Source organism: Scardinius erythrophthalmus, assembly GCF_964197995.2.
Source record: "Scardinius erythrophthalmus genome assembly, chromosome: 6".
In the NCBI taxonomy this organism is placed as follows: domain Eukaryota; kingdom Metazoa; phylum Chordata; class Actinopteri; order Cypriniformes; family Leuciscidae; genus Scardinius; species Scardinius erythrophthalmus.
In genome coordinates, this window is record NC_138226.1 from 3,463,498 (window position 1) to 3,483,552 (window position 20,055).

Here is a 20,055-nt window from a genome sequence, read left to right on the forward strand (position 1 = left end):
TAATGACTCAATTAACAATTATTGTATTCAAAACAAATAACAAATCATTTTAAATGCTTTGGTAGCAGAGTTTTATTTAATTATTTATTTATTACCATCAAATCTGCCCTCTGAATATGTATCTTTAACTACATGTTGTCACATTGATTTAAGCCTTAAATGCAATATAACATTTTGAGTGAGTCAAGAACCACTCGGAATGATTCAGCCAGTGAATAAATCATTAGATCATTTCCAAAGGTACTCAGCATTGATTCCGTGTAGATTAAACATTGACAGAGTATTTTTACGTTCTATCAGCAGAATGCAGACATTCGAAAACCATCTTTCATGAGAGTTTTTTTTTCTAGATACCATATATATATATATATATATATATATATATATATATATATATATATATATATATATATATATATATATATATATATATATATGCACACACACACACACACACATACCGTATTTTCTGGACTATAAGTCGCTCCGGAGTATAAGTCGCATCAGTCAAAAAATGCGTCATGAAGATTAAAAAAACATATATAAGTCGCACTGGACTACAAGTTGCATTTATTTAGAAATTTATTTCACACAAAAAACAATGTTACGGACGGGACAGTTTGCCATTACGGACGTGAGCGCTCTGAAAGCGGCACTAAAAGACTGCTTTAAAACTTTCACAGAGACCTCAAACAGAAAGCACAAAGCCTGTCTTTAAATTTAATTTAATTTTGTATTAATTGTATCTTAATTTTAATCAATATTTCATCAACCAATTGTCTGGATTTAATAAATAAGAATAAATATAGTAGAAATTAGATAATCACGACACGGAGGCGCCGGTGCGTGAACTGGAGCTCGTCTCATAAATGAACTGAAACTCAGCGTATACGGTAGCCTACTTGCCTCACAGACCTGAGACATACATAAAGCTTGAAATGTCTACTTTTAAACAGAACAATTCAAAACGAAAGAAAACAAGACTGTTCTCTGCTTATGTAATCCGTACGAAATGTGCATTTCTCTCTGGCGCGTTCACAACTGCGAAGATCGCGAGTCAGCATCGTCAACTTCATCTTTGCAGCCGACACTGACACAGAAAACACTTGTTTATTAGTAAACAATTAAAATGTCTCCTTGCTATATTTGACATATTCATAATCATTACTTTTGCTGGTTCTTTGTGACAGCTTTTAGGTGCTTTATTGGCAGCGCCACCCTCACATGTTACATGAACGTGTCACCACCCCATCAGCACTGAAAATATGGAGATTTTTTTCTTTTTGGGGGCATTTTGTTTGTGTTCAGGCTTTCTCAGTTGTGTTTAGGTTAATGTTTCAGTTAACAGTTTTTCAGTTGTTTTCAGTTAATTTTTTCAGGGGTAGGCTACAGGAGCAGCATAGAGTACTCTCGCGGCCCTCTCTCAGGACCCTGTTCAAAATCCTGCCGTGCCACAGAGCACCATTTACATAGTTTTATATTAAATTTACATTATATTTGTCTCATATCATATCGTCATATCGATCATTAATGTATATACTAACTTCACCCTGTGCTGCAAGATACATTTAGTTTCAGAAGTTTAGTTTCAAAAATCAGCTGCATGGTTAAAAATTGCTGATGTTATCGGATTTTCAGGTGAGATTCTCAATTAATTCAGTTAATGTACGCCCTGAGGTAAAGTGTTCAGACTGTAGACTCAGCAACGATTGTATTTATTGTACAGGACAATCACAACATAGTATACAGACATTATCTTAATTTCATAATGTCCTTAAACATAATAATATTGCTGGCCATAAACTGAGTGATAAACTAAATCTATGAACAACTGTTCTTCTGAGTTCTTTTCAGTTGATTGAACCAGTTCACAAATCGGCCGAATCAAACAAATGAATCAGTGATTCATTAATGGATTTGTCGGAATCGAAATTTCTGTACCCAGTCATCACAGATGTCTAGAAAGTTCATGGACGTTCATTGGTCAAAAATGAAAAAAAAAAAAAGAATGAAAAAAAGATTAAAAGTCTACAAAAGTTCTCAGATTGACATTGATAGAATATACGCCATTCAAATCCAAGCCGTCAGTGACGATGTCATAATGTGCTGTGGCATTAGAGCTAAGCTTTTACTGGCTGTTCAAACAGGAAGTGCATTGCATTCGCACTATATTTTAATTATTGGTCTGTACAGTATATTTTTGTCCTTTATGGATCTTGACAGCATAAAGTTTGGAACGGCATTATGGTGAATAAATGATGACAATAGTTTTGTGTGTGTGTGTGTGTGTGTGTGTGTGTGATCTGTCCCTTTAAGTGTTCTGGAGTAAATGGTGCTGTCAGTGGAGATGCTGCTTTAGTCATGTCTGTCTGGGATTCTCAACCTCACTGAATAATCATTCCGTTTAATTTCTGAGACCGAACTTCATTTGTGTCCAGGCAACCGATCCATTTACTGGACAGCTCATTAAGACCACACTGAACACACACACACACTCCCTCTCTCTCTCTCTCTCTCTCTCTCTCTCTCTCTCTCTCTCTCTCTCTCTCTCTCTCTCTCTCTCTCTCTCTCTCTCTCTCTCTCTCTCTCTCTCTCTCTCTCTCTCTCTCTCTCTCTCTCTCTCTCTCTCTCTCTCTCTCTCTCTCTCTCTCTCTCTCTATCGCTCTCGCAGAAAACAAAGACCCCATTTTAACTGCTCGCATATTAGAATGAGTCACAAATCTCGCTCATGTCAATCCACGATGGCTCTGCTGCTTCGGCTGATTTTTTTATTTTTTTTTCACATATGAATTTTCATCTTACAGGCGAGAACGTAAGAGCCACACAACAAAGAACTTGATTTTTGAGAGTGTGCAAAACTCTCTGTAATGTAGAGCTAGGCGATATATTGATATTGCCAATAGAAGAAGATGATATTCCCAATATATTTGTAATGTGGTATAAAAATGAGCAACTTTGTGAATATGATTTAAATGTGATGTTTTATTTCGCCATTATCTTCGTAAAGACAGTGTAATTAGATCAGTCTCACGATTTATTCCTTGTCACATGACTCACAAGTGTGACAACGCATGCTTAACGCAACACTTGATTTCTTGCGTTGATGCATTCGGAAATATTTCATAATGCAAAACACTAATGCATCAAGTAATATAAGAGATGGATTCTCAGCATTGCCACAGTGTAGTGGACACTAGCGTTAATTCTGCTTCTGCTGTCATTTCTGCAAACATTTGAAGAGTATCTAGCAAGTTAATTAAGCTGTCAACATTTATTACCTGTCAACACTAACAGTTTATTGCTAGTTGCCTTAATAATAGCACATCTGGTTTGCATCTCCCCCTTGAGTACCATTACAGTAATGCAATAATGCATGTTAAATGTTCAGCAGGTTTGTGCACTTTCAGTGTATTGACTAAACATTTCAGTCTTTCTTTTGTGTGCGGGTGTGGAGTTTGTTTATGGCTTAAGAATGAGTTTTAGTGTCTGTAATTTAAACTTCAATAGAAGAAACAAGTTTTAGAGTCTATAATTTAAACTTCAATAGATGAAACAATATTAGAGTTGGATTCAATTCTGAAATTCATTCCAAAACTGTCTATTGGAATGAATTAATGTTTAATTGGAGATCTGTTGTTTGGTTGTTATGGTTATAATACATCAATATTCAGGTCAAAAGCTGAAAAATGTCAGGATATACAGTTTGGGGTCAGTAAGATTTTAATTTTAATTTGTGAAAAGACTTTCTTGCTCACCAAGCCTGCATTTATATGGTCAAAAATACAATAAAAACAGTAATATTGTAATTATAATCTAAAATAACTGTTTTCTGTGTGAATATATGGTAAAATATATATATTTTTTTTAAATTAATTTATCCCTGTGATTCAAAGCTGAATTTTCAGCATCAGTGCTCCAGTCTTCAGTGTCACATGATCCTTCAGAAATCATTCTAATATGCCGATTTGCGAACAGTTGTGCTGCTTTATATTTTTGTGGGAACCATGATATATTTTTTCAGGATTCTTTGATCAATAGAAGGTGCAAAAGAACAGCATTCTCCAAACTTTTTCATGGTAGTGTATTTTATGGTTGTTTGTGGGACACGTCCACGTTTAATATCTAACATCAGGCGTTTAAAAAAAATAGTAATATTGATTATGATTCTTGTCTTTGCAAACAGCACTAACAAGCTTAAACAGTGAATACACACACCAACTGTCGGCACTATGTGAGTTTAATTAGAATCAAGAAAGCAAAGAGCTCAAGTTAATTAAGCTGATTTGCTATTTAAAATGTGGAAAATGGAAAACAAAGTGTCGTTTACGGCACGAGCACACGGCAGCTGGACATGTTGCCATGCGGATCCCCACAAACAATTATCAGACCAATCAGACCAAAGCCAGGTCTGTGCTGTTCTTGCTGGTAGGTCTATTCGATCGCCCTCTTAATGACCGTGAGCCTCCAAAAATAACGGACATAAATCTATAATTGTATTATCGCACAGCAGGACACGTCTGCAGAACATCTCTCCTCACCTTCTGCACGCCAAGTGTGCTCACCGTCTGAAATACAGACGAGAAGCGGCAGACGGGATGGCATGTATGATCTTAAATTAAAAAAATAGTGCTGAAGGAAGATTTGAAGAATTTTCACGCTGATCACGCATGACAGATGATGGTCAAGTCAAGTCACATTTATTTCTACTGCGCTTTATCCACATTATTCCTATGATACTTTGCGTGAATTATGGGTGTAACTTCCGTTAAGCTGTAAGCAATCAGTGAAAGACTAGCTGTAAGGACGTACAGTAATAATATATTTTTATTTTTTTAAACTGTGTATAATGACATTACATTATTCTACTCACCCTTTAGCCATTGAACATTAAAAGGACATTTAAAAGTGTAAAAGCATCAACAAGGTACTTTCAACAGACCATGAATAACCCAAAAGTGTGAATCTTTCCAAAGCAAAATCGGACGGTTAAATATCACTGTGGTAATCTGTATTATGTAACATACGTTGCCTTAAAAAAAAAAAAAAAAATATATATATATATATATATATATATATATATATATATATATATATATATATATATATATATATATATATATATATATATATATATATATATATTTATTTATTTCAGCATTGCGTGATATTTCAAAGTGATTTCAGTCATTTTTTCAGATAATAAATTGTATTTACCTGTAAAAACAAACCTGGAAAGAGACGTGAGGATTTGGGGAGATAAAAAGAGAGATTCTTTGTGCATTCCAGTGAATTATTAATAGCATATATCATAAATTAAATGGGAGAACAGACCACAAATGTGCAGTATATGTTGACCTTTTTCATACTATTACAGCGAAATGCAAAAGGAAAACCTTAAATAATCATGAGGAAAAGAAAGCAGCGATTGAAATGAGCTCTTGCCATAGATATTCTTGTTATAACATGTCACGTTAAAATATTAAGTGTTACGTTATTCTCATGTTATTCTTAAATAAATCATGAAGGAAAACTGACAGCTCATCCAGTCAAACTGACGGATCAGCTTTATAAATCTTATGATTTGAAATGATTCGTTTCAGTCTTTTTGAATGGAAGTTCCCCAAACCGGAAGTGCCACTCATAATTCAAAACGCAGTAAGATCGTCAGAAATAAGGTGGATACAACACAGATTGTCTCAAAGCAACTTCACAGTAGTAAATAAAGATGGTGCCATTATTCAGTGTCCACAATTCAGTTTGAGTTTTGTTCTCATCTGATAGTGTCAGTGCAGCCAAACTGAATATTAAAAGTGGTTTAAAAATGTATTTTAAACCTCTGATTTAAGATGATAGGAAATATGTCTGTCAAGCTCCAGAAAGCATCTAAAATGTCTCCTTTTGTGTTTTGGTGAAGTACTTCTTAAAGGCCGAACTTTGAGTGGTGAAAAGTAAGTGCTGTGTAATAATATATCAGGGCTGTTTGGTTGAATCAGTGCAGAAGTGGAGGGTTTGCAAGTGTTTTTACATATCAAACCCTCTGTCGCTCCTCACAGGACTTGTACTGATATGAGGCAGCAGTTAGGAAGCATCTATGCCTACGTCATTCCCTCTCTTTCGCTTTTACACTCTCTTTCTCAGAAGATGAAGAGACCGAGGCAGATGGTGTTTCGGCGAGAGATGAAATTCTGCCGTTCTTCTTATTTGCTCTGTGGTCTTCGGAGACTCGGCAGAAGCGCATGCTTAAGATTTCATCTGCTGTGCGGAGGCATCAGTCCAGAAACTTTAGAGCATCTTTAATCCATCCGTCCAGATGGTTCTGCACACATGGGGCCGGCCACTATTCACAATTTTAAGAACTGGCCCCTGTTCAATTCATCAGTGGGGATTTGAATTGGATTGAATTGAATTGGTCACATCGCACAGGATGTTGAATATGAGTTATAATTGAAAGGACAGGAAGGAGAATTTGCTGAATCACAATTAAAAGACGTTCAACACAGTCGCAGCAGAGGAGTTCATTAATCCAACATAATTGACAATCAAATCTACTGATTAGACTTATTTTTTCAGCACTCTCAAAACAAATTGCCATACAACTTCACAACATAACTTTTTATCTATGTATATATTTATAATAATATAAAATGAAAATGATTCATTATATATATACATATATATACATGCGTACATACAGGGGTTGGACAATAAAACTGAAACACCTGGTTTTAGAGCTCAATAATTTATTAGTATGATGTAGGGCCTCCTTTTGCGGCCAATACAGCATCAATTCATCTAGGGAATGACAGATACTAGTCCTTCACGGTGGCTTGAGGGATTTTAAGCCATTCCTCTTCCAGAACAGTGTCCGGGTCACTATGTGATGCTGGTGGAGGAACCGTTTTCTGACTTTATCCTCAAAAGTGGCCTAAAAATATTTTAGATCTGGTAGCTGTGCAGGCCATGGGAGATGTTCAACTTCACTTTCATAATAATAATAATAATACATTTTATTTAAAGGCGCCTTTCTCTGCACTCAAGGACACCGTACAGGGATACATAAGACATTTAAAAGCAGCAAAAAATAAAGAATAGACCAACAACAACAGAAAGAGGCAGAGCAATTGACATCAAGTGAGATGGGCAGTTTTAAACAGATGTGTTTTGAGTTGCAATTTGAAATGGGAGAATGAATCGATGTTTCTGAGTTGGGGTGGTAATGGTTTCATGTTCATCATCCATTCTGTTACAAGTCTTGCTGTGCGTATTGGTGCATTATCAAGCTAAAACAAGGCACCTCCTTCAGGGTACAATGTTTAAGCCGTTCGGTGCACTTGGCCCTCCGGAACTGTTCGGTAGTCCTTGGCAGTGCCACAGTATCAATGCCATGATATTGCAGCCCAAACCATCACTGATCCACCGTTGTGCTTCACTCTGGGATCCGCCAATATCTGTTACACCTCTGTGCTTCTCCACACCGTAACTCACACAGACGTATGAGAAAGACACATTCGAGACAATACATGTTTCACATTGTCCACAGCCCAAGATTCGCACTGTTGGCACCAATGAAACCAACATTTCGCATTGGCACGAGTGACCAAAAGTTTGGCTATAGCAGCCCATGGAGCTCCGGACGAAGACTTTTGGTGGAAACAGGAGAGCCAAGGTGCACATTTAATTCTGCAGTGAGTTGGGCAGCTGTGGTTTAAGGTTTTTTTTTTTGTTGTTTTTGGGATACAATTGACCCTTCGCAGGGAGTTTGATTGACAGGCGATCTGACCAATCATAATCCGCCATCCTCCGAATCCGCCATTTTTGTCCGACAAAGCAGTCAGGAGAGTTAGTAGATTAACGTTAGAGGATTTGAACTTGAAAAACGGAGTGTACTGACGTCCGCGGTTAAAACAACATTCCTTCTGATGTTCTTTTTTTAATGTTTATTTGATGCTATAAATGAACTAGAGGGAAGAGATGATCGGTTCACGAGCAGCTTTAACTGAGCGATCTGTCACGACACATTAAAGAGCCACAAAACGGTATTAGCTGTTTAAATTTCTTAAAAAAATTACCAAATTTGAAAGTTGAAAGTTTCATATCATAAGTAACCTGGTCTGTCCTGTCTGTCAGTGTGTTGTCAGTGTCCTCTCTGCTCCGTGATGTATTGTTCACTGCGTGAGAACATGGTGTGGCATGAGAGAGGCGTGGCTTGTCGGACATAGCAACAGTAACTAAAGGAGGCGGGTCTTTGCAAACGGTCATTCGGGTTGGTACCTGGACATCCCTTTCAGACTGCTTCCTCTTGCTTCGACAGTTACTCTTCTTGGATGTGGTTCGTCTTTGGTGGTGGTATGTCAACATTTACACTGGAAACCAAAGCTTTTGATACACAACAAAGACTGGTCACAGGTGAGCCAGTGAGATGTGCACCAACAATTTGTCCTCTTCTGAACTCTATGTCTCCCATTATGTTGTGTTGATTGCAATATGTCATGCACAGCTGTGCTATTGCTCTGCTGATTCAACCTTCACACTCTTCTCTTACTGATGGAATGTAAAATCAGTGAATATTGGATAGACAGCGCATATATAACACTTTATCGGCCAGTGTTTCAGTTTCATTGTCCGACCCCTGTACATGATATTCAAGTCAGGTGATTAAGCTAATCAGGGAGGAAGATTAAGTTCATCTTGGTGCTTCAACTGTACAGGTTTTATGATCATAACACCATCTTTTTCACATTTTAGTTTTTAATTTTTTAACCACTGTAGCTCTTTTAATTGATGTTAGCTCTGTGAAGTTTTCTGTCAGTTTTTGTGTAAACGTGGTTTTCAGGGTGAGTATTGAGGTTTGCTGACACTCCTGTTCTGTGTTGTTTGGTCACTATCCTTCTTAGTGTTCAACATTTGCCATCATTCACATTCAGGTTTTCCCCTTTATTCTTCTTCACTATGAAATGCATTATTATAAACTAAATTGACTGTCATTAAAACTCTACAGGCTTAAATTAAAATTTGAATTGCAGAACAGCTCGACACAGCTCAGCTCAAATTGAACTCAAATTAAGAAACTTTTTTTAAACCCTGTTCTCTATTCAGGCCAGAACGCTTCTCAAGCCTCAGAGTGAGCTCTCAGTGCGTCACATGTACAGGTGGCTGGTCTTCTGCACGGATCACTTGTGTTGTGTTTTGTGGACTCAGAGGTTGGGTTGGGTTTGTGGGTAAATGTCTCACTCTGTGGCTGTGGCTGCTGTCCCAGGAAATGACACGTGCCGTGCACATTTACATTGTTTGTGGCTTGTCTTTTTCCTGACAGCTGGTGGATCCAGAACAGAGCGCTCACTCTGGTGACAGTGCATCTGGAATCACTGGTGTCTTCAGCTGTGGCCGCTTCTGTTCAGCTCGACTGAACCGCTGCTTTTTCAGTTTTAGATTCACCAGAAAACATAAATTATTTATCTCTTATTTATTCAGCCTTTTTTCAACATCTATCGATCTATCTATCTATCTATCTATCTATCTATCTATCTATCTATCTAGCTATCTAGCTATCTATCGATCTATCTATAGATCTATCGATCTATCCGAGAAACATTATTTCAATCAAACAATAATTTTGCCGTTTTATGGCAAAAATAAAAAGCCAAATGGTTCTAAAATAGACTTTGTGTTTTTTTTTTTTAACACAAAATATGTTTTTTCTTTTGAATTCTGCCCCTGGCGTGTTTTAAAGAGATTCAACCGTATTGATATTTTTGTTGGCAGCATGAATGTGGCACTTATTATTTTATAATATTACTATTTGTTGCCTCCCCATCTCCTCTGAAAAACATACTTCATAACCTGTCATGGTGGTTTTTATGAAGAACTCCATGTATCTAATTTCATGGTTTGTTTTAAGCGAAAGGTTGATAATCTTGTCATATTTAGTGTCACCACATGCTTTCCCATCTCTCTCTGTTTTTTTGCTCGTAAAGATGTTTAGTTGCATGACCGTCATCATCTTCACTGTTTAAAGATCACATTTGGCTATAATTTGTAGAAGATTTTTTAATTTTTGTGCATCAGAAGTAGATTGCTCCTATTTGCGACTTGTTGCACGTTGACAGTTTCTATTTCTGATGCGGTACAGGCCTATTCTGGTTATTTTATCCATATATATATATACACCGGGTTGGACCCCCTTTTGCCTTCAGAACTGCATTAATTCTTTGGCATGGATTCAACAAGGCACTGGAAACATTCCTCAGAGATTTTGGTCCATATTGACATGATCGCATCACACAGTTGCTGCAGATTTGTCAGCTGAACATCCATGATGTGAATCTCCTCTTCCTCTGGACTGAGATCTGGTGACTGTGGAGGCCGTTTGAGTTTAGTGAACTCACTGTCATGTTCAAGAAACCAGTTTGAGATGATTCAAGCTTTGGGACATGCCGTGTTATCCTACTGGAAGTAGCCATCAGAAGAAGAGTCCACTGTGGTCATAAAGAGATGGACATGATCAGCAACAATACTCAAAGTGTGCCAAGAAAATACATAACACACCCCTACACCAGCAGCAGCCTGAACTTCTGATATAAGTCAGGATGGATCCATGCTTTCATGCTGTTTATGGCAAATTCTGACCCGACCATCTGAATGTCGCAGCAGAAATCGACACTCGTCAGACCAGGCAACGTTTTTCCAGTCTTCTATTGTCCAGGTTTGGTGAGCCTGTGTGAATTGAAGCCTCAGTTTCCAGTTCTTCTGCTGCTGTAGTCACTCTGCTTCAAGGTTTGACGTGTTGTTCGTTCAGAGATGCTCTTCTCTTGTTCTAACAAGTGCTTGAGTTACTGTTGCCTTTCTGTCAGCTTTACCCAGTCTGGTCATTCTCCTCTGACCTCCGGCATCAACAAGGCATTTTCTCACACAGAACTGCCGCTCAATAGATATTTTCTCTTTTTCAGATCATTCTCTGTAAACCCTAGAGATGGTTATGAGTGAAAATCCCAGTAGATACTCAGACCAGCCCGTCTGGCAGCAACAACCATGACACGTTCAAAGTCACTTACTGTACATCACATTTCTTCCCCATTCTGATGCTCAGTTTAAACTTTAGCAGATCGTCTTGATCATGTCTACATGCCTAAATGCATTGAGTTGATGCCATGTGATTGGCTGATTAGATATATATAATAATGAAAGTATACCTAATATACCTAATGCATAAGTGTAAATGAATTTGTGATTTATATATTGCTTGCAAATAGTCAGAATACACAGTAAATATTGTTGTAGTTACTGAGCTAAAGCCAATACTAACCAGCCAAACCTTTACCCCGTGTGTTGTTTGTTTGTTAACATCACTCATTAATGCTGTAACAACACAGAGTCCTGAGGGTCTGACTTAGTGTTGTTGTTTCTTCAAGATCGATTAGCTTCATCCCCGATGGTGCGGTCTGACCCTGTGTCTCAACAGACTCGACTTATGAACATGAATCAAGCGTGTTAATAAACATCACTCCGAGATGCATGAACAGCACCCGGCTCAATGGGACCACTTGTTTGACCTGATGATTATTCAAGTGATGACATCATCTGGGATATGCATATTTATCAATGGGCTCCTTTCAGTAAACAAGGCAACAGCAGATTACTGGTCTGTCTGCAGGGGAATAGGGTGTAATCTGTGGAGCTGGTCACGGGCCAGTCTTCTACTAAAGCTGGTCTGATTAGATTTCTCTCTCAGCGAGGTTTAGCTCTGCCACTGTGGAATGATTCACTGTTTATCAGCCATTTTTATTGGAGCCCAAGCACACAGACACACACACACACACATGCAGATGCAAAAACGTTCAGGTTTTAAAACACAGATGGGTTATCCATACGCATTCTCCTGTTGTGCATCAGATATACGGAGGTGCCTTGACCAGTGGAGTCACAGTGTAAACTAGATTTACATTTCTAAAGGCAACAGCAGGGCTTGTGCGGGAGTGAAAGAATAGTGGTGAAGTTTTAAGTAAGTTTAAGAATTAGTCTTTGGTTCTGTGTAAATGAAATGCTGTAGCAGAGGAACTTTTTTCCGCCCACGTCCCTGTCAGCAGATATTAAAATATGTAGAGTACTAGTCTCCTGTAACTCTCTTGGCTCATGGTAAAAGCACAGTTCTGCTATACTTTGCTATAATTTTAGCACCTGATATTATTTCAAACAGGTAAAGCTGCTTTTTCCATAAGGGTTGTGCTCACCTTGAATTTGAATTTAAGGGTCTAAACTTTGAATTTGAATGTAGGGAAGTACATTAACATTGAATTGAAAGTCAAAGAAATGCATGTAACTGTGATTTTCATAAACTATATAAAAGAAAAGTTTTTACTTACTAAAGGTTAATGTTACCTTGACAAAACTTGTTTCAAGATTTAAAAATCCTTCTATACACCCATCCATCTATCTTGATGAAATGTATAACCTGAATACACATTTCTTTTATCAAATAATCTAGATAGATTTAATGTATTTTTATACATATTAATATTAAAATGTTAATGGGAGAATATGCTCAGATGTAGGCCTTAAAGGGATAGTTCGGCCAAAAATGATATTAAACCCATGATTTACTCACCCTCAAGCCGTTCGAGATACATATGTCAATAATTTTTCAGACGAACACATTTTCAGTTTTTTTAGAAAATGTCTTAGATCTTTCAGTGGTTATAATGTGAAGCTATGGGGTCCACCTCCTTCAAGTCCCAAAAATGTGCATGCATCCTTCACAAAAGTAATCCATCAGCCAGTTATTTTCATTTATAAAGTTTTAAATATGTATATTTTTACGACAAAACCGCACGGATTAGCCTCAGAAGGCCTTCGTTTATCCCCCTGGAGCCGGATGGATTACTTTTGTGAAGGATGCATGCACATTTTTGGGACTTGAAGGAGGTGGACCCCCATAACTTCACATTATAACCACTGAAAGATCTAAGACATTTTCTAAAATAACTGAAAATGTGTTCGTCTGAAAAATGATTGACATATGCATCTCGAACGGCTTGAGGGTGAGTAAATCATGGGTTTAATATCATTTTTGGCTAAACTATCCCTTTAATATAGCATCTCAATGCCAAATCAGTGAAGAACATGCAAGGCTGCACACCTCATGCACATCTGCATAGGATCAGTTTATGAACCCATACGTTGTAAACCCCTGACTCGTGAATTTCAATTAGGTGACATGGCATTACCTAGCAATGTGAGATAATTAATATTCATGACCAGCCAGAACACCCCGGTACATCTTACATCTTAGTGACTGCCTAATGATTCTCTACCAACCTATTCTCTAACACCCTAGCAACACCTTAGCAACATGATAGAACACTCTAGAAAAATTACACAGTGCACCTTTAATTAAAATTAGCGAAGAAAATAAGTAACTTTAACTTGGCCAGTTAAAGTTTGTTGAGTAATTTCTACTTAGTTGAAGTTTACTTTGCAATACTCTGTTTCAAGTAAATTAAAACATCTAAGTAAACAATACAGAGTAGATATTATGTAGAAAACACATAATAACAGTAATGTGGTACCACCTGAATACAGAGACCTCGACGTTTGGTACACAGTACACAATAACAGTAATATTCAATGGACATTTGTAAGCTCCAGATGTCACAAAACCTTAAGTTACTAAACCTAAGAACAAAAGCAATGATAAACAGTGTAAATACAGCTGGAAAACAGTGAAAATGCAACCTTATTAATAAGTACATGATGGGAACACCAGTATCAGAAAGTAGAGTGGGTTTTGCTTAATTTTATAATGTTGATATTTACACTCTAATTTCTACAAGCTTGAAATCTTGCCTGAACGTGTTTATGCAGGTAAAAATTTTCATTTAAAATTTTTTTTTTGTACTATTGACCACAGAATAATTTTTTTATGAGCGATGCTGTTTAAAGCTGAAAGGGGCGCAGCTGATTCTCACTGTCTCCACACCTCCCTTCGTCACCCGTCTCCTCAATGACGGCTCCCTCCTCTCTTCATTCAGTTCTTCGCCTGTTTTATTAGCTTTCTTTCTCTTTCTTCGGGAGGATCATAGATTATTTCTCCCCCGGCTGCCCGCTTCAAACTGTAATCAGCCGCTCTGTAGGAGAGGAGAGAGAGAGAGAGAGACCTCCTCTGTTTCATCCCTCTCCGGTTTTCATTTGGATTGCGGAGCGGAGAGCTGCGGCAGGGATTTTTCTCTGATGCTTTGTGGATGCGTTGAGGGATGCAGTGAAGCCGTTCACCAGTTGAATGCGGTGTGTGTGAACATGGAGGTATCCTGAGGAGAGAGAGAGAGAGAGAGAAACAGAGGTTTGCAGGGCTGCGTCTGTCTGTGCCTGAAGAACGAGTCCGCATGCACCTCAGTCTGTGAGTACCGAGAGCTTCGGTGGAAAGTAGTCTCAGAGCAAACAGGTTGCTGGTGCTTTAGTTTCAGACGGGGATGCATGGATGCACATTAGAGGCCGTACACTGAAATAACACGTTTGAAGAACGTGAAATATTGCACAATTTAACTTTTGCATTGAGTTGTCTTTCTTTTTCAGAACAATTCTTTTAAACGGGTTATGACTCTGATTGTTTAGTCTGTCTGTGTGTGTGTGTGTGTGTGTGTGTGTTTGCTCAGTGACCTGGTTCTGTTTGCCCATTCATTCTTTACAGTGTTTATTATAGTCGCTGCTCGTGATTTGCATTCAGGATGATGTCATCTTTCTCTCTACACAGTTCCTCGTTTATGTCAGACAGGTCATTGCCAATGCTGCGGTCAGCGACCTTTAACCCAGCGACCTTTAACTTGTCAGTTTGTCTAATTCTTTTCCTCCAATGAGCGTGCATGTTCTTAACCTGATTATGCTTAATAAGCCGACAATGCACGTGGTCATGTAAATGCATTAACCCGTTTTCCTTTATCAGAGTAAGGTCATAAATAACTTAAGCATAAACCGATCAACACAGCCAGATCTCCCTGATTTCGCCGGCTTGAAAACACATTAACCCGTCTTCCGTCGGCTTATTAAAGTGCTCATGAGGGATACGTGACAGGAAAGTGTCCTTACTGCGGATTTAAGTGCATGCAGACAGAGCGAGTGTTTCACAGTAAGGGAGGAGGACATGTATCGCAAACTCCGACTCGAGAAATGATCGAAATGTGTTCTCATCTCATGCAGAAGTGGTACAGTCAGAATATTGCATCTGTAACTGCAGGAGAGGTGAATATGAGTCTCCATCACGACTGCCATGACACATGAAATACTCAGAGACAGATACACGAATGGTTAGGTTTTGATGTCACTATGGTGGAATAACCTGATTTATTAATAAAGTCTTGCATTTGCCGGGATATCGGATCGCAGGTAAAACGGGACAACGGGTTAATTCAATAAGCTGATTTTTGGAAGTTATTATCAGTGTATTGGTCTGCATCTAAATGTGCTTAATGTTGGATGGAGTGAAAACCTTTTGATTTTTGCAATTCTCTGTTTTTCAGCAACAAGCTCCACTAAGCTGGAGGATCTGAGCTATCTTGATGAACAGCGAAACACCCCCCTGCGCACGTCCATCCGCCTGCCCTGGCACAACACCGGGGGCAGAGCTACACACGACAAAGGTACAGTCACAATCCCATCATGTGTGCTTGGTTTTTCTCTTTACTTCTTTAACAATGTCATGAACCTTATGAATGTTTTCACCCCAAAATCAACACTTTACAATAAGGTTTCATTAGTTAACATGAACTAATAATGAACTGCACTTCTACGGCATTTATTAATCTTTGTTAATGTAAATTTTAATTTCATTTACTAATACATTATTAAAATCAAGATTTTGTATTTGTTAATATTAGTTAATACACTGTTAAACGAACATGAGATAACAACGAACAGCTGTATTTTTATTAACTAATGTTAATAAAGATGAACAGTACAGTCACAAATGTATTGCTCACTGTTAGTCCATGTTCGTTAATACATTAACTAATGTTAATAATTGAAACCTTATTGTAAAGTGTTTCCGAAAAAAGCGTAGCATTAAAAAAAATGAAGCCAATTTTTAGGATAATTAGTTTTTTTTCTGTCATAATTTGCATGTTAGTTATTCACATTTTCAATATATATTTATGGTTCATGATTTGTTGTTCTGCCTTTATGCTGATTTAAACAAAGGTGTTTTTTTAGACGACACCTTATTGCACTTTATAAATAGTTTAAATTGTCATGAATAATTATTTGATTCCGATATAACTTTTGTAAGTTAAATGTAGATTACTGTTTTGATCATGTTTTAAATTAGCAGTTCAAAAACGCATTGGATTGAGGTATACTAGCTAGTATGGCTGTCACTAATGATTATTTGGATAATTGAGTAATTGGTCGATTATTTTGACGATTAATCGAGTAATCAGTAAAAATGTGGTAATAAAAATAGACCTAAGCAAACAATAGCTTTTAAAATGACTTAAAAATACATATATAATAACAATGAGGCAATAATAATTGGTTCAAATAAAGTATCAAAAGAAAGTGATCATAAGGTTTTATTGAACAACATTGTTAAAAAGCATAATGTGATATACATAATATAAACATAATATCTTATGTTTATTCATAATATCTTCTGTGCATTACACAACTCAGTGCCTTCATGCAGTTAATTAATCAAAAGCATTGCTATGGTCGATATGACGATGGTTTTAATTCGATCAATAATCGTCTGATAAATATCGTTGGCCGGTGTGTTTTTTGGTGTGTGTTTATTTATTTATTTATTCATTGTGATAATTGTGAAATAAGATTTGACCCAAACATGTAATTGACCGGATTGGAGATATTCACCCTTGTACAATCTGAAACAGTTAGGTGCTCTTTTGATTTGTTTTTTGTAAGAGCTTATATAATGTTTAGATTGAGACATTTCCGTATAGACCCGTTTACCCACTCAGGATTTGAATGTGAATAAGGAAACACTCTCCATACACTTCCTGTGGTGAAAAGAAGTGTTTTAAATAGTTAAGTCCATTAATAATGCAAGAGAACATCTTTAAATACATGTGTTTTTCCTCTCAGTCCGTCTGTTTGTCTCTTTCTCTTATATAAACGCTTGTGTACCCCGAGGGTCGAGCTAATGTGTGTTCTGCAGGAGCGGCTGCGTGTGTGTCAGTGTTGAGCTGCTATTCTGACCTTGTTGAATGTTCAAATGAATAATGAGATTCAATCAGCCAATGGCAGAGATTCATCAGCTCTGATCGGTGCAGGATTCACCTCGAGTGATTTTTAGTCCAGTTTCTACAGGCCATGTAGTGTCAGGTGTGTGAGGGTTGAGAGTGTTTTCATGCAGGTGTTGGATTCCAAAAAGACTCAATTTCATCTGAAATGCAGTTATGACTAGTGTTGTTTTTGGCGGCCTGTTTTAATTTTAGTTTTAGTCTAGTCTTTGTGTCAAGCTGTCATTTTAGTTTTTATTAGTTTTTGTCACGTTCGTACTCTTTTTAGTCTAGTCAAGTTTCAGTCGACTAAAAGTCTGAGCATTTTAGTCTTATTTTAGTCAGAATTATCCATGACTATTTTCGTCTAGTTTTAGTTGACGAAAACTGATGACATTTAGTCTAGTTTTAGTCAATAAAAATTGTATTTTAGTCTCTTTTTAGTAATGCAATTCTACAGGGTGGGCCATTTATATGGATACACCGTAATAACATGGGAATGGTTGGTGATATTAAAGTCCTGTTTGTGGCACATTAGTATATGTCATGGTCACCACCCATCTTGAGGAGTTTGCCCCCTCACATATACTAATGTGCCACAAACAGGACTTTAATATCACCAACCATTCCCATGTTATTACGGTGTATCCATATAAATGGCCCACCCTGTATTTAACCCAGTCAATATAGTACAAGTACCTAGTAGTATAGACATAACCAAAATTTTCTTTTAGCCAAAGCCATTTCAAACAAGGGTATCTTATTATATTATTGTTACCTTATAGACTCAAGAATACATCCATTCCAGACACGGAAGACGCTCTGATTTGAATTTACAACATATTTATTTTACCAACCAAACATGTTAGAAGTACGTTACACACACATAAATGACCGCATTTCTCCCCATCTTTTTCCACAACTCATTCCGTTTTCTTTTCCGACTTCTATGTAATGAAAGTTTTTCCAAATGTCGACTAAACGAGACGAAATAACGTTAGAAAATTTTCGTCTCGTCAATTTATCCAGAATCCTGCAGCTCTACCAGCATCATATCTGTTTTTTTCTTTATTATTTTCTTTTATTTTGTTTTGTTTTATTTATTTATTTTTACTGCACAGGCTTGTTATCAGGCTGTCTATGATATTTTTTTTTTCTTTCTGGTGCATTTTAAGATTTCACATGAACTCGGAGATGTTTTTCTGAACTTCTGTAAAATATTCTTGTTTGAAAAGGAGGAATCATCAGTGTGATCATAATATGACAATGGCCAGAGCTTCATGTTCTTCTAGAAGTTACTTAAGTGGAGTGTTCTACAAAGTAAAGTGGCCAGTAATCTGCCTTAATGTAAATAACACACAATCATCTTTATTAAAAGTATTAATTATCTTACCAGTGCTGATGGCGCTCTCTCTCCCATTGCAGTCTTTGATCTTGAAATTAGCTGATGATAAATAAAACGCAGCTCATGTCTGCTACTTTCATTGACGTGAACTCCGTTAAATTTGCATATTGCACAGGAATTGAAGATCGTATTTATATTCGTTTTGCGGAGACACATTTATGTGGCCAAGTGTAAATGGAACAGTTCAACAAATCCGAAAAAATTAAATAAAATCACATTCATGTCTTCATCCGAATTGATTTTCTCGCTTACTCAGAGAGCTTCGCTACTTAATAGCAACTCAAACGGCCTTACCAAGCACTTGACATCTTTATTTTATGTCAAAGATGCCCTAATGTTTGAGAAACACTATGATAAAAGTTCATATATGACACTAATGTGACCCATCAACACAAACAGTTTACAGTTTACTGCCACTGGCTGAGCGGATCCCATTCATATTCACACAAACAGCTACTAAAAGTGATGAAAATTCATAATTTAATGTCACAGTGCTATATTATGTGATCATTGTGTTATATATTTTGTATCATGCACAATAAAAACTCACTCAGGGGCGACATTTGAGAGTTTTGTAACATTAGCTGCAGGAAAATAGCTTTTTATGAAGTGTTATCCTTCCTTCTAAGGTCTAGTCTGTGGCAGACTAGCATAGGACATGAAGATAAAGCCTAAACTAAGACAAACCACATGCATGTAACATGCCTGATTTGTTTGCATATGATTAAACCTGTGTGTTGTGTGTTTTGCAGCTCGCTTTGCTCCGTACAAGCCCACTGACATCATGCTCAAGCCACTGCTGTTCGAGGTTCCCAGCATCACCACTGACTCAGTGTTCGTGGGCCGCGATTGGCTGTTCCAGCAGCTCGAGGATGACTTGAGGCCCAGCGAATCAGGCGAGAGCTCCGGGTCCATCCTCGTAGGCAACGTGGGCTTCGGCAAAACCGCCGTCATCTCCCGCCTGGTGGCCCTCAGTTGCCATGGCGGCCGCATGCGACAGATCGCATCCAACAGCCCGAGCGCATCTCCGAAAAGTGAGTCCTGAACATTGATTCACAACACACATGCTCACAGGCCTGAGTCTGGAAAGAGCAGCGATGCATTGTTCATGAAATGCACGGAGACCATTCTTACATAAATTGTTGCGTTGAATTAAATGAGACAGTTTACATAAGAATGGTTTTATGAACAAATGCATTCTAATGCATTCATACCTTCAAATTATGAATTTGAAATGTTTGGGGTTGGTAAGATTTTTTTTTTTGTTTTTGAAAGAAGTTTGATTAAAAAAGACTGTTTTCTATGTGAATATATATTTTGAAATATAATCTATTCCTGTGATCAAAGCTGAATCTTCAGCATCATTACTCCAGTCTTCAGTGTCACATGATCCTTCAGAAATCATTCTCATATGCTGATTTGCTGCTCAAG

The 20,055-nt window shown here is 37.5% G+C and overlaps 1 protein-coding gene across 1 annotated transcript in view; it reads left to right on the forward strand.

Moving 5' to 3' along the window:
* Positions 1–20,055, forward strand: part of tanc1b (tetratricopeptide repeat, ankyrin repeat and coiled-coil containing 1b) — a 188,425-nt gene that overhangs the window by 102,946 nt on the left and 65,424 nt on the right. Inside the window, exons 8-9 of the mRNA XM_081367934.1 lie at positions 15,507–15,626; positions 19,377–19,658. Of these exons, the coding sequence (XP_081224060.1) occupies positions 15,507–15,626; positions 19,377–19,658 (402 nt within the window). The remainder of the gene's footprint in view (positions 1–15,506; positions 15,627–19,376; positions 19,659–20,055) is intronic.